This window comes from Amblyomma mixtum, chromosome 2, assembly GCF_055824585.1.
Source record: "Amblyomma mixtum isolate Tamu chromosome 2, ASM5582458v1, whole genome shotgun sequence".
Classification (NCBI taxonomy): domain Eukaryota; kingdom Metazoa; phylum Arthropoda; class Arachnida; order Ixodida; family Ixodidae; genus Amblyomma; species Amblyomma mixtum.
The window spans coordinates 8,786,371-8,807,790 of record NC_143013.1 but is presented as its reverse complement, the minus strand read 5'-3'; the positions used below and the strand labels follow the sequence as shown (position 1 = coordinate 8,807,790).

The following is a 21,420-nucleotide window of genomic DNA, read 5'->3' as shown; positions in this document are numbered from 1 at the left end:
TCGGATCGCCGGCATGAGCAACTATTCCTGATCGACCACACCTTCGGCTTCATCACTGGAGGCATTTAGTGTACTCCGGAAATTAAGGCCAGTAGGGTAAGGGTGCGGGCTAGTTGGTGATCCATAACATATAAATACCAGCGCAAACCAGCAGGACACACGACGAAGAACGAGGACACACAAGCGCTGTCACAAGGAAATAAAGGGGCTTGCGTTTCCTCACTCTGAATGTTGAGCAACCATGTTTACAGCCATCGTTAAAGCCAGGGGCGTCACGGAGGTTTACCGAGGTGCTTTAGCGCGCAACGGTCTTTTCAGACCCTGTGTGTTTTAACGCCAGTGGTGATACGCGTCACTTCCTCGTTATCAGTCCATTAGGAGAGTCAGAAACGTCAAGAAATTACCGGCTCCCGTACTCCTAACAGCGGAACGGGAACTTGTTACAGTGTGTTAGTTATTGATGCAAAATGCGACCTTATAATTCCAGCTTTGTCCCAGCTGCGTAGACTGACAACGTCATCAGGAGATAGTGCGGCTTGCCCAAGTTGTGTGCGCGTGCGCACGTTTGTGGTGTTTAGCCTCGTTTACATAAACCCGACAGCGGCGGGTCGAGCCAGGGGACCAAGTTGAGCAAGGTCAGCCCAACTCGACGGCTGCGTGTTTACATGAATTCTATTTTAGCAAGTCGAGACCAATTCAACTGAAGCGACACGAAGTTTCAAGCAGCGCAGCTGGAAAAGGGCAGTGGCAGCCTCAAAGATTGCGACACGTCATCGCTGTCTCGCAGGCGCGACGGCGCAAGCGAAAAACAGTTTCGCATTTATCCTCTCCAGTCCCGCTAACCCACACTTCAACTCGATGCTTTTAGAAAGGCGCGTCAAGCGAATTAACCTACCCTTGCAGGCGAGTTAACTCGACTCGCTCTGCCGCTTATTTTACTCGACCCGACATGTTTACATGAATCCGAAAAATGGTTTTTCTCCGACAAGGAAACTCGACTCGACGATATCGAGTTCATGTAAACAGGCCTTTTGTGTGAGTGTGTGTGTGTGCGTGCGTGGAAAGGGGGGGGGGATAAGGGGTGTGCACGAAAAATAGTTGAAAACCTCACTTACTGTTTCGATCTTTAGTTGAACTCGAGGAGACATTAGCGTCTTCGCCGCCGACGTAGCCGTCGTCGGGGACATCGTTTGCGACATAACCAAATTCGCGCCTATTAAATGCGGCACTTCGGGCTCCTGCTCCCTGGATGTTGAGTCCACAACAGAGGTCATCGTGCTCCGTCTGTTCGCCTCCCGACTAAGCTGCAAAGGCGGCAGCGCAATCGTGTTACACGCATCGTGACTTGAGCGTCGTTAGATTACGTTCGGGTTCAATTAAGTCCACAAATATGCATTTCAAGCAAAAGCCTTTGTATATTGTTAGAGAAACAGCGCAGCTTGCGTAATAGCGACACTAAGCGCCTTTCTGGCTGACTGTATTAATTGGTGCTAGCTGCTTGCGCGCCAGCAAACAGCGTGGCGCTTCTGAGGATGTGCTAATATGACCGTCAGAGTCCCTGTACCTTCGGTGCGACCGAGAGAGCTGAAGAAAAATGCACCGCTCGCACCAAAATGAACGGAAATATAGCTCCATCGGTAGTTGGAAGTAAGAGGACGACGATTAAAGAGGCACAAATCTGTTATGTGCCCAAGCTTGGCTTCATTCAACGCGAAAGCGCTGTCAAGATGCACCCCTGCAGTCTCACCTGCGTCCTACTGGAAAAGGTGAGGAAACTTCCGGGGAGGAGGCCCCGTTTCTGGAATTTGCGAGGATCTGTGGCCCAGAGAAGAGATCGAACGCCTGCTCGAGTGCGAAGTGCGAGGCCACGAGAGCGGAGCTGGCATCTTCTTCCTTACTATTCCCATGAGGTGAACAACAACAACAACAACCGACCATTGGAGGGTAGAAGATGAAGAGAAACCACATGATTGATTGATTGATTGATTGATTGATTGATTTACTGATTTAATTAATTAATTAACCAGATTTGCGAATGGGGGTGTAGGAGAGGAGTCCTTACGACATTAGGCAGGGCAGTTATTTGTGTTTGAGATGTGTTATTGTGTGTTGGAGGTTGGAAAACTTTGCGATTAAGCCGGAACAACATCCAGAAGATATACTGGGTGTTTCGCCTAAGACTTTACACAAGTTTTAGAGATAGGCTTTTTGAGTTAAAAGAACGCTTTTTTTTGGGCGGTGTGGCACATCAGAATACAGCTAAGACTTGCTAACTAGCATATTCGTTAACTAATACCGAATAGCTAGTTTTTTAACTACTACTGTTAGGCTCCCTAATGATTGAGAGGCGTGTAGCCCTTCGGGAGTAGCAATCAAGGATGTCGGGAGTAACAATCAAGGATGACCATGATAAAAATTAGCTTCTCTAACCGAATGCGCGAAATTTGGGTTTTTCTGCACCAGCAGACTCGCCACTGACACCCACAGGCACAAAGCATTTCAAAGGTCATCTCACTCACTCCTTACATTTTCACTGTTCGTGCATTAGAGGTTGCCTGAGGAGGCATCGCGTGTAAAGAAATTGGCTGTCTAACCCGTGCCACGCCTGGGTAACTCGACGGCAGCAGGGATGCACGCGTGCTGTGGCGTGCTTCATCGTCATGCCCTCATGAGCTCATTCCCTCATTACATGATCTCTGCAGCACACAGAAGGCCGCTGCCGCGAAAGGCGGATGCAAAATATGATCCGCGAAAATCACTCTTCCAAACTTCTTGACTGCATTTCTGCATTCAAATTAGCCTTTTCTGACGCTACAGGTGCATTACTGACACGTACAGCCAAAAGTGCTAACCCAGCTTTAATCTGTGTTCCCGCGTTGTACACGCGATATACGTCTCGCGATACCTTCCCTCGCATGTGGCGCTTTGTGTTCACCCCGAACACAGTGCCCCACCATCGGGGAATATCGGATGGCCGGAACAAGCAAGGCTTCGCTCAGATGAAGGTCCGGTCTCCTCCTCGCCTCCTGTGCTTATCGTGCATGGCTGCGGGGGCGTGCGCGGAGGAGGTGCAGCGATGGGAGACGCTCTCCTTGACCCCACGGGTGGCCCCGCGTCGAAGCACGCGAGCCCCCCCTTGCGGGTCGAACCGCGCTCTCGTGCTGCCTCGACTCGGAGCCACGGCAATTACACGAGTAGGGCCAGCACCGATGCCCCGCCGTAGCCGCCGCGATACCGGAGTTGCTCGCACGTTATACCTACTCCCCGTCTTGAAACTCCCGCGATGCTTTTAGACTGACTCTATAGCTCAACGATTTTACCATTCTTCAGCAGTGCTTCTAGGTCGCTCAGTAGTTCCATGAGCATTCCATAGCACTCCTACTCTTCCCCTACCGTCCAAACACGGGCATATCGGATTTGGTACAGAGGGTATACACTCTACTCACAAAGAAGTAAAAAGGCAGTAAGCACACTCCATTTTATGAAGGGGGGGGGGGGGGGAGCAATGGAGGACTGCTTACACCCTTTTCACTCCCATATAGGCTTATTCTTGTTTAGAGTGCACAGCTGCAACTGAAAAAGAATGGCACAAGTGAATCATGACCGAAGCGAAAAAATCGCGACACGCCGCGCTATTGTTGCCGAGTACCCCGGTAGCGAGAGTGCCAGGAACATTCCATTTCCTAAAGCGGGGGTGGCCGGCAGAAAGCAGCCCACCTAGACATTCGCCCATCAGAAATGCAACATCTTAAACGAACGCCTGTAGATGTCTTATCAGCCAAACCATGTGCTAAAGTGGCTAATCACATAATCTAGTTTTATTTATTTATTTTTTGCGCTGGCGTTGCGAGCAACGTTATCTTTATCACCGTTTAAATTTAAAAATGTGCTGGGGATGCACTGTCAAAGGTAATGTGTGGCAGTGCCTGCTTTCGGATGGGCTGTTTTCTGTCGGTCACCCCAACTTTGGAAAGTGGAAGGTGCCAGGCACTCTCGCTATCTGCGCATACGGCTACAGTAGCGCCACGTCTCGCAATTTTTCCGCTCCGGTCACGAGTCACTTGTGCTAATCTTTTTCCGTTGCAGCTGTACGCTTCAAGCACGTCGCTGTTCCATCTTTTCAGTCGGCGGATGTGTGCAGATAGATGTCACGGTTCACAGTGCTTATACTCGCAACGAGAAGTTCATGGGAGGCAGTGCTACCACAGAAACTTAATTCAATTGCCGTCTTTGCATGTAGCCCAATTAAGAAGGTGCAAATTACAGAGAACACCATTAAATCTCAAAGAATACGCCTTGGGTATGCAGAAAGTTCAGTTTGTTTCGCCAGAGTCGTGTGCATAAACTTAAAAAGGCTGGTGTAGTACTTCCGAAAAAGAGGTATAATCTCCTTGTGTTTCCGCGTGAAAATAAGTCAACTTTGAGACCTTGGTTCGTCACAGTTCTTGTGCTTTCAGAAACTGCTGAGAATGGGCGCCATTGCCAGAAACGACCACTAAGTGGGACATCCCAACGGAGCTGGTGAGCCCACTCTTTCGTGGGGCGCACACTCGAACACTCTCACTCACCTCACTGTTGAACCTTCTAACACCAGATGCCGGTGGTGTTGGCTCTGGTGCTAGCCTGTTTTCAACACGCGTAAATATGTGTGTAAATATCTAGCCTGGCTCACGTCTGGCCTAGTAAAAACGGCGCCTGCACTTATGACATTTGCGAAACACCATGCGCACGGACTCAGCGGGGGTTTAACGCATGCTGCGTGCATGCATGAAAACGCGGTATCGCGTCCCCTCCTCTGTGTTTTTGCCCGGCCGGGCAGCCACGCCTGGCCGGGGGCGGTCAGGGGCTCGCTCTTCGGGCAATATGGTGCCCCCACGGCAGGATGGATGCTTCGAACTGTGCGTAATCGACCCACTCATTTTCTGCAAGGCAGAAAAGCGTGCCCCCTTCTCCCGAAGTCGTTCACGATGTTTGAAGCGACTCTAATCAGCGAAAAATCTCAGCGGTGTATACCGCAAGCCACGCTAGCGCCCTGTTTTCATCTGAGCGCATGCTCCGGTCAGATGGTGTTATAGAGGTGGCACAGCTCATGGTTTGGTGGCATATAAAGGTGGCTCAGGTCTTCCACATTCTTTCTTGTTTGGGGAATTAGGAAATTGGAAATAGGAATTAGGAATTAGGAAATAATAGCGTTTCAGACAATGAAAGAAGGGTTTTTTTTTCTTTTATGCGCAACTACTGGTAGTCAAAGGTACACTCCAAATAGAAAGGAGTAAAAAGGCAGTAAAGCTGTCCTCTAGCGAACTGCCTTTTATAAAAGCGAGTGCGCTAGAGGACAGTTGATTCCCTTTTCACTCCCATAGAGGCATATTTTGGAGTGTATAGACACAGGCTATGCCAGCTGTTTATATGCTAAAGCTTAACTCGACGTTCGGTTATAAGCTGCAGAGCTCGGGCACTGGTTATGTCGCAGTAAGACCAGGCCCTATGCGGGGATTGCTCCCCTCGCTCACGGGCGCAAAACTTTTTCCCCCCTGGGGAAAGCTCGAAATTGCTGACTTCAAGAAAGAAGCGCTTTCCTGTCAAGAACACATCTATTTATTGCACTCTTCTATTGTTCAATTTGTCAGGAAACAGAGAAAAAAAAAGCACGGTAATTGAATTTAGCGTTTAAAGTTTGTGCTCCGGAGAAAAGTTAGGGGAAACACGAACTAATTCCACTTTCTTTCTTCTTTTTTTTTTTCCTCGCTAACTTCATCGCGCCTTTTTGCTGCGTTTTCACTCCGCGAGAGCAAAGTAGAACGACAACTTCGCCTCTTCGCTTCACGCCCGTTTCAGTTGGAAGTGCTAGTTTGCAGGTACTTATCCTCCGCGGCCTCTACCGGCGAAAATGGGACCAACGTTCGGCATCTAAAGGCGCGCAAACAATCCTTGCACAGCGCAGCGCCTCGCCTCCAAACAGGGCACCGCTGAGCCGCTGGAAAACGGCGGAATGAAATTTAATCCCGGGAAACAATAGGACACCGCGAGGAGATAAGTGCAGTGAACAAATAAACGAGCGTTCGAAAACAAACCGGGAAATGAGCAAAGAAACCAATCTCCGAGTGAAAGGGAAATAAACAATAACGGAGGATGGCAACTTACGCGTGTCTCGTTGGCGGAGTACCATGGCGCTCTTACGATATTAGTGGGAAATCGAATCGGGCTCGAGAACCTCTTCTGTCTGCGATTTTTATCTTTGTGATGTTTGGGTTTTGCTTCTAAATGGAGTGCCCATCGATTTTAACGCGTGCGCCGCACATAATCGCTTTCTTTTTTTCTTTAGGGCAAGGGGGCAAAATCCGTGGTGTACAGGTAGCGACAATATTAGTGGGAACAAACGCATCGTGAGCATTCGAACAATGATTACTACACTAGTATGAGCGAAAAGGACACTTTTTGTTTTAGGAATAATTTTTATCTTGAAGAATAATAAATAATACCTGTAGGACATTTTCAGCCGTAGCGCAGAAATGACAAAAAAAAATCATTGTTTAGTGTTTCCTTTGATATTGCATCTGATTGTACATACCTTTAGCGAAAATTGCTGCTGGGGAGCGCTTAAGTTTGTCTTCAGGGTCAGAAAAATTCACACATTTCAGACTTTTCTTGCCGTCGCCCTCCATATATATATTTGTATACTGGCAAATAAATAGTATAACTAAAGGTGTTATCAGAGTAACCACGCCATTTTTTATTTTAAGGCCGGCGCGTGCTTCTTTAATCAGTAGAGAGTCTTGATGATGCAACCTGCTGTGCACTGTTTCCTTACTAGAAAAATTTTACCTTCAGTGCGTCTTTTGGGCCTCTGGTTGCCCCGGCACCTCTGCACTCATCGGAGCACGGAGGCAGGCGTGACCGTACTGGCCGCCAAGTGAACAGGAACTCCCTCAAGCACGTTGCTATGGCTACTTAAGTTTCCACCCATCGCAAGCTCACACGTCTCAAGGCGGAACTAGTATTGCTTAGCACTTGTTATATCCGTTCCTATAGCGACCGCCCATTTAAAGTTGGAGTGTCGATGTTTCGTACTCACTTTTACTCTGGTTCATACGTATGCCCCGTAAATGAAGCCACCTTTCCCCGTCAGTCGTCTTCCACTGATCATGTTGCTGCCAACTATAAATGTTCCCGGCGATGAGAATGAATGATTAGCGGTCAAAGGCGGGGATTAACGTTTAGTGTTAACGCGAGCGCTAACCGTCACCGGTAGTGTTCCTGATTACGGTTAACGCTCAGGTTAGTTGCATTTGAGGTCAAGTGAATGAAACGTGCTGATTTCATTCCGATTTTCATTTGAGAATGACTAGAGAGACGGCACATCTCAGGCGAACTCTGTTTTTTGATACTTGTACTTCTCTCCATGTATAGGTGTCCCCGACGTTGCCCCCTGTAGCTTTCGGCCGATATTGCTGCGTTCCGGGCCATATAAGCTAGCTGCCCCGTGCCAACATGTTTCGTTGCACCAGTCCGTAAAACAAACTGCACAATCGGCGAATCCAAGCCACAAAGTCGGACGCTTGCCAGCGGTTTAAGCGCTGGCTGTCGTACTATATCGAGACTCGCACGGTAGGGTCGTCGCTGTTTTCGTTGTATATTTTTTCCTTACTTTTCCTAACGAACCGCGGCATTCGTGTCCCCTAATTACATGCGTCCTGTCACCGGAAGCTCGTGGTCCACGTCCGCTTGCTAATTATGCCTGCAGGTGCTCTCACCCGGGGCCCAGCTCGACACGGGTCCCGCCTGGCGGTCGTACCGGGAGCCACGAGCTCCAGTTAAAAAAAAAAAAAAGGAAGACAAAACAGCTGCACGAAGTAAGCAGAAAAAAAGTACCTTGCTTACGACTGCGGAAGGAAGCTCGTGCTCTGGGGCGTTTTATTAGCATTGATCAGCGTGTGTTGCTCGCACGAATCGTACTCAGGTTGGAAATATCGGCGCATTTGTATATAGTCGCTCACCACGAAGTTCCGCTACTGGCAGGAAACTTGGCAAACCAACGTTTGATTCCAAAGCGTACCTGTAACTAAGCGTTCGGCGCCTGCACTTTCTACGCATTCCCCCAGCGGCTGGGCATTGTTAAAAAAAAAAAAAGAAAAGAAAGGAAATAGAGTCACTCGTGTTTAGATTTTTTTTCTTTTTCAAATTCGGTGACCTCTCTTGGCTGAAACATTTTCGGGACCGGGAATTTAGAGAGCGCTGTTGATCGATTAGCTTTCCGACTACACGCTTGGCGACTTACTTGTGGTTCTTTATTTATTTACTTGTGACACACTGCAGGCCGTGAGGCCTAAGTATAGGTGCGGAGTGCAAAGAGAAATATAAAAATGCAAATTGCAGAACCAAAATGCAAGCAAAACAAAAACACGAGCATCGGGAGATCACTGATAATGCAACATATGATAATAAACATGGTCATTTATAAGATGTAGAGAATGCGCACAAGGAGCTCCTAAATCGTTCCACTCAGTGATTGACAGTGAAAAGACATAGTGCTGAAATAAACTGGTCTCGGAAAAGTACGGGACAATAAAAAGGAAGATGGTTGGTTGGTTTATGGGGTTTAACGTCCCAAAGCGACTGAGGCTATGAGAGACGCCGTAGTGAAGGGCTCCGGAAATTTCGACCACCTGGGGTTCTTTAACGTGCACTGACATCGCACAGTACACGGGCCTCTAGAATTTCTCCTCCAAAGAAATTCCAGCCGCCGCGGCCGGGATCGAACCCGCGTCTTTCGGGTCAGCAGCCGAGCACCGTAGCCACTGAGCCACCGCGGCGGCCAATAAAAAGGAAGAGTTGAGTGTAGATTGTGTCGGGTCCTAGATATAAAGTTAGGGTCGGTGAAGAATTTAGTCTAATTTTGGAATTAACAAAGAAGTATGAAAATTTCAGTCGCAAAAATTTGCGCCGGTAATGGAGCGTTGGAATTAAACTCGATCACTTTATTGAAATAATAGTGAAAAGGTTGGAACAGTTCGACTGTACTTCAAAAAATAGACAGCTTTTTAGACTTTTTCAAGTTCATTTATGTTAGTGATAGTATGCGGGTCCCTCACAATACACGCGTATCCGAATTTAGGCCTTAAGAAGGTTTCATATGTTAGTCCTTTAACCTGTGCTGGTATATCTTTTAGTTTATGGCGCGATAACCATTGTTTTCGTAAGGCAGGTGAACAAGCATTACAAATCTGCGTATTTAAACCAGCTTAATTACTAGTCAACTTTACATGACAAAAGCGATCAAACAACGCCCATTTAAAAGTTCGTGCGCAGCTTTCTCCACACAGTTTCGGTGGCCGTGTGACTTGTCGTCACTGCAAGTTATCGGATGTCGTTATCTTCGTTCATTGGTGACACAACGGAAAGTTCGGTGAGGAAAACCGTAAGCTCGGAATAAAAAAAGAAAGAGAAACAAACGTGGTTTGCAGGCATGCAATCGCGGAGGTCGCTTCTGCGGATGCAGCAGAAAATTTGAAACTACACGCTAGACAGCGGGATTACTTATCCAAAAACTGCGCAGTTTAGTGCATTTTACATCTTCTTTAGATAAGCCGTAAGCGACCAATTTATCAGTCAAGTAATAAACTTCATTAATTAATAATGTTAAATATTTTAATTCACTTCCAGCTCAGCCTTGAACTGAGTGCCAAACAAATCGGTTATCTCTAGTCAGCCAGTATTGTAATCCCGTGAAAACATTAAACTAGCAGTCTGCGATACATTAATAATCCTCACCATCCGTTGGTTGCCTGACGCGCACTTTAATGAGCAAAAATAGAACACGAATGATGAAGAATTCATTAAGTGCAAGCCAGAACTGTGCTTTTATTGTCTGTTAGTGAGTGTTTTCATCATACATTAATCTCAGGTTCCTAACGCTAAACTACCTTAAGCTCGGCGCCGCTCAGCACTTTAAACTTTTAAAAACGATTCTCAGTCCACCACGCTAACCAGGCAAATTAAAAAAAAAAAAAACTTTCTTCGGGAGCTGAGTGTGCAGCGTAGGTATAGATCCTCCGAACTTTTAAGCCACCTGCTTATACGCTTAAATACTGTTTCGCGTTTCCTTCCTTCCCTTTTTTTTTTTTTTTTTTGGGGGGGGGGGGGGGGGGGGGGGGGGGTCTTTTCGTGCCACCGAAAGCTGGTCCTCACGGCTGGGCAGTGTAACTTCCGGTCAGGCAACGTAGTTTGGTCTCCTGTTGACGTCTAACCAATTATTTGGTTTTGCTGTGTAATGAACGAATAATATAAATTGCCTTTTGAAGAAAGGAAATGACGCAGTAACTGGCTCACGCATCTGTGTGGACACCCGAACCACGCAGGAAGGGAAAGGAGGAAGGTGGGAGTGAAAGAAGAAAGAGAGAAAGAGGTGCCCTAGGAGAAGTCTCCGGAATAATTTCGACCACCTGGGGATCTTTAACGTGCATTGTCATCGCACAGCACACAAGAGCGCCTTTTGCGCTTTGCCTCCATTGAAACGCGGCCGCCGCAGTCGGGTTCGAACCCGGGTACTCCGGCTCTTTAGATGAGTGCCTTAACCATTGAGCAACCACGGCGGGCGGTTTTTCTGCAGATATTACAAAGTTCTGAAAAAGCCCCGGATGGGTGCAGCTGCGTAAACAGAAAGAAGAAAGAAATGTTTAAAAACTTTTATTTTAAAGAAACTCGGCATGAGGTACAAGAACGCAGACAGCTAGCAAGATACGTCCAGTCCACGTCTTATTCTTTCGCGCTCGGCGCGTCCTGAAGGTTAACTTCACCAACTGGCTAATTTGTGTCACCTGCTGAAGTTCATCGTAAGCAGCTATCAGAAAGAGCGTTTTCGACTTGTCGCTTCAGCCGGTTGCGATGTGAATCCTCCCGACATAGTGTCCGTCTCTGCTGCTGAGGTGGCGTTGGGGCTACAACGGTTTTTCTCCGAACCGAGCTGCAGAGCTGCAGATCATTGGGTCCGTACTGAGTTAACATCCTAGCAGTCTGTTAACTATGGTACTGCTTCGGTACATCCGCTATGGTCTGAATTTGTTCCAGAGCACTCCGCTAATGTTCTTATGTCTTCCTCGAGAAATCCCCGCGAAGATATTCCCGTAAAAAAGATAGAAAAAAAAAGCAGCAGGATTGCCGGTATTTCCCCACGAATTTTTGTTAATTGATTGGGGAGCCGGATATCGCTGTTCATTTTCCATTTCTCGCGATTAATCCCAGTGCACAGCTGTATCTCACCGGTACTGACGTACGGGCAGAAACGTGGAGGCTAACGAAGAGGGTTCAGCTTAAGTTAAAGGCAACGCAGCGAGCAATGGAAAGAAAAATTATAGATGTAACGTTAAAAGTCCGGAAGTGAGCAGAGTGGGTGAGGGAACAAACCCCAGTTAACGACATCCTAGCTGAAATCAAGAGGAAGAAATGGGCTTGGGTTGGGCATGTAATGCGAAGGCAAGATAACGGCTGGTCTCTAAGGGTAGCGGAGTGGATTTTCAAGAGAAGGCGAGCGTAGCAGGGGGCGGGAGAAAGTTAGGTGGGCGGATGAGATTAAGAAGTTTGCGGGGATACGGTGGCCGCAGCTGGCAAAGGACAGGGTCAATTGGAAAGACATGGGAGAGGCCTTTGCCCTGCAGTGGGCGTAGTCAGGATGATGATGATGAATCCCAGTGCAGTTCACGCTTTCTCCCATATTGGCGATTTTCGCGAAATCGACGCCACGCTGCTTCGGGGCCGCCAACTCGCCTAGGAAGGATCGGCAGCGCGCGGAAGCCTTTGTTTGTTCTTTTGCGAGTGGTTCGTCGGGGCGCTCAGAGGTTGTAGTCAAAGTTTTCCTATAAAAATAATGAACGTTTTCACGGGCGTCACACACTGCAGCCACGCCACGATCTCGTCTACGTGGAACTCGCCCGACAGATACGCGCTGCTTGACTGCTGCTGGTGTTACGTATAGCAAGCTCTTTAGGAAGTCGTTCCCGGAAGGTAGTGGCAAAAGGAGAGCTCGGCAGCACTGCTACGTCAGCAAGCTGGAGAGCCGGTAGGTATTCCAGCAGCACAGCCGATGTAATCGGCCCAATATCGGAATTGTATTGGCAAAGGCCGGTCCTACAAAGGAACAGGGTGAAACCTTCCATATGCGATATCGGGCCCATTAACTGGGCTGCTTGGGGTATCATTCCATTTCTTATCCACTGCCAGCAGCCCGAAGAGAAGATAGTTTTGGGTGCAGAAAATGCTGACTGGCCTGCCAATCTCAGCGTCGATGGTCGAGTGTTCGCGGCATTTTCATGGAGACGAGTTTTTTCTATCTTGTAAGGACTGGGAGCCATTATAGCGGTGCTTTTATTCTAACGACTAGGATGGTAATCGTGGCTGGACGTTGTAATTGCGCCTCATCGTAACCCAAGCAACAATTAAAGTGCCTGCATTTTATTTTTTTACTCTCTGAGTTATATAGTTTTGTATTGGTGTCTGGTCATTTTAAACTCGTGTTGCAAGGTTCCCAAAATGAAACGTCGAATCAAAGAGACCCGTGCTACCCACGCCGTTGAGCCTCCGGGAACCCGCTCCGACTCGATGGCGTGGAGTTTATGCCGTAGAGTATGCAGACGTGAGCCAGCTTGTATCGAGGGGCTCTAGCGGTTCTCGCCAGGGCACGAGCAGCGAAATATTACAGCAAGAGCTGCGTCTCATGGCCAGTACTAGCACTTAACCGAAGCTTCACAGAAATAAAACCAAGGAAGCATATCGACCACAACACTGCACCTGAGCGCTATGCATTTGTTACGCATGCAGTACACCACTCCAGCACTCGAGTCTGCCCACGAGTGTACATACAAGGAGATTGTGTCCTCGACTAAGGGGATGGCCACATGTAAATGCCACTGGGGTTCAGCTTGCTGAATTGAAATTCAAGCACAAGACGGTCGAAAGCGAAACCATAGCGAACCATCCTAGTTTTCAGAGTAATGGAATGATTGCGCAAAGCCCTGCTTAGCTGAACCATGCAAGAGTAAACCCGAGACGTGCTTGCATTTTCCTGACTTTTCCTCCGTGTAAGAACACTCAGCGCTGGTAGTCTTGACATCGCTAAAAACGTCCTGTATGGAGGGTGGCAATCGTGTGCGGTTCCGCTTGCACGGGGGACGTTTGCAGACACAGGTCGACGATCTCCAGTTTGTCATCGGTTCTGTGTTTTACACCGACTAATACAAAGTGTTTAGATAAAACTAGGCGCTTTCCTTCAGTGACTAAATCGTGACTGAATCGTTCAATTAAGGAAATTTATAATGCGCCCAGGCTGATCACAGACGAAATCCTCTTTACGGTTTTCATCTCGGCTCAACATCTCCCTCTCTCTGCCGCCTTTATAACTGCGCCTTCGGGGCTAAAAAGAAGTGAGATGTCATTGTTTGTGCGGTAAAATAATATTTTTCTCATGTCTCGCTAAACTATCTGAAAAGCGTTTATTCGTATAATACAGGCCTGACGTGGAGTCTAATGACGTCCACTATCTTACCGTCGTGCTCTGACAAAAAGGGACGTTATCGATCTCTCTTCCTGCCTGTCCTGTAACTGCAAGCAGGAAACGAATGACAATGGAAAGAATTCTTTCTGAGGACCCGGTTTGGCGTGCAGTGATAGTAAGCTCGCTTTCATGCACGGAAGAAGTCGCTCAGAAATGAAGGAGGAAAAAAAAAAAATTTCGGTGCCGTCAAGGAAACGTAGCCAAGCTTGTTTCAACCTTGTTTTGGAAGCGTATAGCGGAGATCTTCAGACGGGCCTGTTCTGATTGAGCGCGTAGGCTCTGCTTCCCGTGACCTAATTGTCAAAGCAGCAGCGAGAACTGATACGAAAAAGATGTGAGGAAAATAAATGCGTGTGGGGAGGGGGGGGGGGGGGGGGTTGATTCGGAGAGTCAGGACCCCACGGCACTCCTCGGAACCCGCTTTCCAGCCACGCGCATTGCTCCCGAGCCTGACGGTGCCGTATAAATAGGGCTCGCGCTCTGCGCTGTCTGGCCGTGACAGCACTTTCCGACCCATTGTGCTTCGACGGCCAATTAAGCTTTTTTTCCCCCTCCGGCCGCCGGCAGTCGACGCTAAGGGCCTCACCCCGTGAGACCCTTGCTTTTTCGCGTTGCCCTCTTGGAGAGCGCCAGTGGCCATGGCACTCCCGGGGTCTTCAGTGTTCGGATGTTGAAACTCGGTTTTTTTTTCTTTCTTTTGCCTTTCTGTCAGCGTTGTCCTCTCATATATAAACAAAAGTAGAAATAAAAAATAGCTTGTTTCGTCTAGCGCATCTTGAAATACGGATAAGGGGAAGAAACAACAAAAGTACTTAGTTCTGACAAGCGGCTCTCCTGATGTCCTCATTTTCGGTTGGACAACAATGGCTCCTTCCTTTAGTGACATTGGCAGAAACGCAAGGTTTTTCCACTGCTTCCCGGTGACTCCGTTGCAACCCAGCTTCACAGCAAGCCGCTCGGCGTGGCCTTGTTTGACCGCAGGCAGACAGTTTGTGGCACCATCATCACAGAAAGACGAGATTTCGTGACACCCGTATTTGAACACATTAAGCAAAGAGTGCATAAACAGTCTAAACTTACGCAGTCTACTTTACAGCGTGCACTCTCGCTTTTTAGTTTCCCACCAATGTGGATGAGTGCTCAGTTAATTATTTCCTCTCGGTCCTGCCTGAGGGATGTCACTCATAAATGCGCTCTGGATGCGCCGATGGGCATCGGCTCGGCTTCACTCGTCAGGGGGCAGCAGCCGGATGATATGGTTTGCTGTTGCTATAGTGTTCGGCAGTAGGTGCAGTTGGGGTGACGTTAGTTTACTGGGCATATCTTGCGTATCGGCATGGAAAGGTGCTCGCTTGTTTACACTGGTACGGCCAGTACGGTCTTGTATTGGAAAGGTGAGTTTGGTAGCGGGGCGTCGGTGTGAGATTGTAAAGGAATGCTATACATGAGTTCCAAGCTGCTGGCTTTACGAACGCACGCAGCAAATATATAGACAGGCATGCAGATCCAGTTTCTGCCACTACGTGCCGCCAGTGACTTCACGGATTCAAAATTTGTGCGAAAATTCACCTATAAGCGCAGTTTTCTTCTTCGCAAGAAGCTGCTGTATAAATGAAATGAAAGCAACGGTAACTTTTATTCCGCCTGTGAAGGGAGAAAGGGGGCAAAACTTGGTAAAAGCCGCGTGAGTGCACCATGACGAGGCCGGCTCTCACGAATAGATATATGAAACTGCTTGGAGGTCTGGCAACACCGCGCCCGTAGCTTCCGGTTCTCACCTTGGTTCGGTCGAGCAGACGCGTCGTTTGCTATCTTGTATGCTTTCTTCAGAATCGCGCCTTATTTGCTCTAGTTCTATAGAAACCCGGCCCCCGCGGCCGGCATTGTGATCTCATTTCTCGTGCTGAGCAGCCGAACGTTGTAACCACTGAGCCACCGCGTAGCACTTGTGTCATTGTGCCTTGTGTAGTACAGCAGCTTTGACCCTATGTTCCGAGCCCTGCCTCGGTGGCTCAGTGGTTGCGGCGCTCGGCTGCTGGCCCGTGAAGAAGCGGTTTCGATCCCGGCCGCGGCAGTCGAATTTCGGTAGAAGCGAAATTCTAGAGGCTCGTGTATTGTGCGATGTCAGTGCACGTTAAAAAACCCCAGGTGGTCGAAATTTCCGGAGCCCTTCACTGCGGCATCTCTCATAGCCCTGAGTCGCTTTGGGACGTTAAACACCAATAAACCATATGTTCCGTGCATTTTTATGAATACCCCCATCCACCTTGTATAATAACATGTAAAGGGTAAGGGTCTTATAAATGGTGATAACGAGTTCAGCATTCGAACATCTTAGCTGCAGAACGTCTTTTACAGAGTTGCGCATTAGCTGCCACTAGGCTCCTCCAGGTGGAAGTAGTTTTCTGATGCCCAGAATGGCTGGGCGGAGACTTGTTGGACATAACAGTTGTACAAGCTTTAGTGTTCTTTTGTAGCCACAGCAAGCTAGGTGGGGTATTCTAAACCTGCGCTGACAGCTTTTTAAACGACAATCATTCATAGGTTCAACCGTCAGGATTTTGGTGTGTGGTGCTGACTCGGCAGAACACAATCTTGGATAGGATACTATGCTGTCCAGGAGCCTGGCATAAACCAAAAAAATAGACCATGACGATTACTTGCTCCAGAGGAGTAACACTGCAAGGCAGTGGCGTACAACGCGGGCAGGTGCGCGGGCCTAAGTGCTCGCCCTAGGACCGCCGACCATTAAAATCAAATCATCGCCATCACTCAGCATGATTTATCGAAACATGTAATATAGGAGGTCTCTACGTGTGCACGTGTTCGCTGATAACACCTTGCTGCCGAAAAGGAGGCCATCGTTAATGCCCATGCAGGTTAATGCGCCCATCCCACGTTTTGACTGATAGGCGCACTCCCTGGAGGACCTATATATGTTACCGTGCGCTGGAACACGTCGTGCCGGAAGCATGTCCCATCAAGCATGGATTGATTCGGTATCCACGAATCGATAGGCTCGGAGAGTTAAAACCAGATATGGAGCCCCCCTGCCACAGCTGCACAGCGCCTAATTCCGCTCTATCCGGCATCTACAACCATTGTCTCCACATGGTGTTTACATCCAGTGTCTCCAGCCGATGTCCATGTCCAACGTTTCCGACCGACATCTCCAGCCGGTGTCCAGATCCAGTATCTACATACAGCGTCGCTAAGCAATGTCTCCACCCCAAACTCTGTATCCAGCAACCCTTATCTGTGGTTTCGACATCGTGTCTCCAATCGGTGTCATCATCGTGGTGTTTCCGCCCGGTGTCACCATTAAGTGTCTCCGTACGGTATCTACATCCAATATCTCCACCTGGTGCTTTCAACTTCTGTGTAAGCAGAGGGCCAACGCAATTCAATGCCAACGGCAAGCGCTGCGGACCGCGGCGGCAGCCAACTGATGGCGTCCCTCCGGCCCCGTTCCCTGTCCCATCCCAAGCAGCGCTCGTCACCGGCGGCGCCGCACCCGCGGCGGCTCTGGCAGCCGTCATCGCATCTCCGCGGGCAACTCCCGATTAAAAGGCCGCCGCCTCTCCTGACAGCCGCCGCCGCCGCTACCGAGTGTCGACATCTTCCACCTTTCGCGCGGCCGCTGAACGCTGCGAGCGGGGAAGGGCCCAGCTCCGGGCGGCATTCGCCCCTCCGCTCTGTCACATCGCGCTGTGGCTGCGAAGAAGGCGGAGGGGGAGAGGGTGTGCGGAGAAGGGGTCGCGAGGCCGGCTTGTTTGCGAGCGGCTGGAAATTGCGGATAATGGGAGCAATTAAACCGCGTCGTCGCTCTCGTTCCTTCGGCGGTTGTGGACGATATATACGCAGGCTGGGTCCTGAGCGCGTTTTCGTTCAGGTACAGAGAATCGTGCTTGCATGAGAAAGCTCCTAACAGCAGCGGCCTTACCTTGGTTAGTGCGCCCAGCGATATAGCTTCCTTGTTAAGATTAACGACACCAACAGCAACGAGAGTAGTATTCGCATAACCATTAATGCTCACAACATGAACAACAAGGCAAACCGACCCCTGATGGATCAGGTCATGCGATCGCGAAATTATTTGGCAAAACGCAGGCTCGGACCATTTCGCATAGTCTCCTGTTGCTGCCTGGATCCACTCACAGGCTGCGGAGGAGCGCTTGCTATCACAGATCACAGCTTTTGCAATGAGCGGCGTGGCTTTTCGGCCTTTATTCGCACTTTCTATTATCAAATGCTGGTTTCTGAGCATACCCCGGAGCAAAGAAGTAAGATCGAAAGGCCTAGGGCTGTTATTTTTCCTAGGCAATAAAAAAAAAAAGAAAGCAACGCTTCGCATCTTTGAAGTGGAAATTAGCTCAGCTAGTATATATACAGGCTCCCCCAACTAAGGTCTAATTTTGCGGCTCACGTTTCCATTCTCTTGTTAGCGTGTCATTTAATCCTGATTTTATACGTGGTTAAATAACGTTCGCTCTACTCATCCACATGGCAGCATGAAATAGTCTTCGCTTTGTAACAAGCGCTGTTTCTCTCTTTCCGTTTGCCGTCACAAACGATTCCTAACAGCCCTGCACAGCTACTGCGGCACTTGCTTTCAGAGCTTTTAGAGCATTTCAGAGCACACGCCCAACATCGTTCGAAGCCCCACATGCGTTATGCGCCAGGTTTTACAAATTTTCTTTTCTCTGAATGGCATCGTACAATCAAATGCTATCAGAAGATGTCAGATGCGTTGCGGCAGTGGAGGATACTTCCTCGACGCTCCTGCTCACTTACTTGAAGAGCGAGGCGCGAAAAATTGGCGACCCCTCGGCTGAACCAGCATAGCGCCTGAGAGCTTGTGTTGAGGGAAGGTTAGTGAGAGAGAGGGGGGTGGACAGGGCTGCCTCGACAGACGCGGCGTGAGGTGGCGGGTTGTCGGCGGCGTCTCTCGGGACTAATTGCGAGGTGTAAATTGCAGGTTATTATGCCCTTCGTGCTCCCCGGCCATGTCTCTCCGATCCCGCGTGCCCTGAGAAATGATCGGCCTTTGGATGGCGACGTAAGAGGGGAAGGGGGGTTTGCACCTTGCCGCGGCTATTGCACGCGCGTCGTGCGCTCGTATGTGCATGTGCATCGCGCACGCGCACACGCGGGCGGGTCATCAGATCAGGGTGGTACGCTTCGAGAAAGAGACCTCTATTTTTTTTTCCCACTCCCTCCTTTATCCCTTCCCTCACGGCGCGGTTCGGATGTCCACCGAGATGTGTGAGACACTTCCTGCGTCGTTTCGTTTCATCAAAACCAATTTTCATTTTCATTTTCTAGGGAAGCGGAGTGAAAAGATTAAGTGGGAGTAAGGGCGGAGGCGGCTTCATTGACACCCGGCTAGCCGGCTGTGCGATGCGCCGACCGGTCAGCTCGCTTTGGGAGGTTCGCGCTTCTGAGTTTGCCGTCCTTGATAATGGATTACACTACCGAAACCCCCAGCGCCCCTCTGTGCGTGCCCATGCACTGCAACGCTTGCGCAGACCTCGTCTTTAAGAACCAGGCATTGGTGCAGCAAGTCGAGCATATATCCATCTATTTCTCCGTCCACAAAGCTTCCTTCATGACAACCAAGAACTGTTAGTGGAGTGTTTCATGAAGAAGGAATATGTGTGAAAAATAACAAGTTGTCTGTAATTGTACATACATGTCTTGCTCGAATTCATTGCCTCAATCTATCGAAAATCTGAAACGGCTGATGAGCTGCGCTCAAATTTCGCATTATGACGTAACGTAACCATCAGCAATTTTGAAATTAATTTCGGCCGTCAGCCGTTTCTTAGAGGTTTCCTACGTCGGATATGGGGACTGACATACTGCACTGAACGAAAATCTCGCTTTAAAGAAGTCGAAGTAACGGCGAAAAAGTTTCCTTCGAATAAGAACCAGTGCACTGCGTCGACAACAGTTTCGGACCGCAGGAGACTTCCAGCGAAAAAATTTCGCGAAAGCGACGCTTGTTCCTGTTCTTACTTCTTGTGTACGTCTGCGAAGTAGCATTTCCGAGCTGTGTTACAGTGCGCTGCGCAACCGCTGCAACCTGCAGATATGAATATCACGGTAATGCGACGTCTGCTTCCGGCCCTTCGAGGGCCATTTGCATTTGTTTGCGACGATGGATTTTTATGGCGCAAGGGGCCAAAGAAAGAGCGCCATGGCATAAGTTGTTTTCGTTTGCTCAAGGTGGGCCCATTTTCCAAGCATTTCACCACAGATAAGCCGAGCAATAAGCCAAGAGAAAGCTTGTGCCCATTGCGTCACTGGGGATCGAACCCCGCACCTCCCACGTACGAGGTGGATGCTCAACCACTTGGCCACCGATGCGGTTCATTTCCATTTGTGTCACGTGATTGGGGACGCGTCATGCATTAGCTGCTTTAGCCCCGGCTCAAAAGGCTAGACGCCGATGTGCTCTTCGCATGAAGACCACTATATCACCGACAGTTGCTGCGCGTTGTTCATCTGCAGGTCTATCCATGCCCGAGAAACTCAGTACTTGCCCGCGCTGCCGTATGAGAAAGACGAACGCTTTCATTTTGCGCACTGCTATTTAATAGTGCCCATATTTGCAAGAACTAAGGAAAGATTCAGGGAAAGGGAGGAAGCAGTACGTAAAGAAAGACCGGCGGGAGGAGAGGCATTCCAAACGTTCTCACATCTCACCCCCAAGTGCGAAAGCGAAACCCGAGACGATGACACGGCAAGCGGTGGCAGATTGGGCCCATCTGTGCTCCCCAACAGGGCTTCGCTTTCAAGCCCGGACATTTGTCTCTGGAGATTGCGTTCCGGATGGCGCATATGCTCTGGCCCTTTTTCCTCCCCGCACTCTCAATATTTTTTTTTTTCATTTTTTTAGTTTTAGACACCGAAATGTGTGAGCAAGGACGGCTGTTCAAATGCAACTGTGACGGCACCTTCTTCTGCTGGAGCCGCGCGCCGGCAATGCTTTCCCGTATAGCTTCGGCGAGGCCCCCAGAGAGAAGGGGCCTCTTTGTTGCCTTCTGCAACGCTCGCGGCGAGTAGATAGATGACGTCCGGAAGGAGAAGCGAGAGGCAAAGCGTTGCGCAGCGCACCACAGCGTCTTACTCTGCATGTACAAGACAGTCAGTGTGAGGCGGAATGTGTGCTTCGCGGGAATGGGGTAACAGAAGAGACACCCCGTCTGTCTCGCTTCTTTCTTTTGAACTAGACCCTCTTCCTGTCTCTTTTCTGTCGTTTCGCTGTCCTCACTGGATGGGGAAAATGTAGAGGAATTCCCACTGAAACCCTAATTGTTGGTCAGGCCAAGCAATCTCAAGACAACTGCAAAGGCTTGAGTAAGTAAGTGACGCTTGAAATCGAAAGGCTTCTTTTTAGGAAAGAAGTGTTTAGTCGTTGCTGTGAAAGACTTTTTGTCCGAAGTCATTACCCCCGTAGCTTTGACTTGATGTTGCGATGGTTGATCTAAGGATTTGACTTGAATTAGCTGGACTCCTAAAGTGTCGACGACGAGTCAGCAACGCAGGCCCGAAGGCTCGGAGAGATTTTCGTCTAATTTTGGCAATTTAATTTAATTTGTTTCGGGGCCATCCCACAAATGACGTCAAGGAGAGGAGGCAGCTAGCTGAGTGTAAAATTTTTGATGCGTGGTAATATCGGCTCTGTACGGAGAAGTTATATTGTACGACGCCTGAGTAATGCATGTAAGCGAGGTTCTCATTTTGCTTTTCAGTAACAAAAGAAGAAGCCACCGCTTTTTTCGCCATCTCGACAGCGCGACGAAGTAGCTGCGATGGACAGGTCCCCTCGTTCACTTCCAAATCTTTCCAATCCCTAGCATATTTGAATC

At 49.1% G+C, this 21,420-nt stretch overlaps 1 protein-coding gene across 2 annotated transcripts in view; it reads right to left on the bottom strand.

Moving 5' to 3' along the window:
- Positions 1–21,420, bottom strand: part of LOC149358350 (neprilysin-11-like) — an 80,097-nt gene that overhangs the window by 14,019 nt on the left and 44,658 nt on the right. For both annotated transcript variants that reach the window (XM_089568821.1, XM_089568822.1), the window contains exon 2: positions 1,116–1,304. In XM_089568821.1, the coding sequence (XP_089424947.1) occupies positions 1,116–1,304 (189 nt within the window). The remainder of the gene's footprint in view (positions 1–1,115; positions 1,305–21,420) is intronic.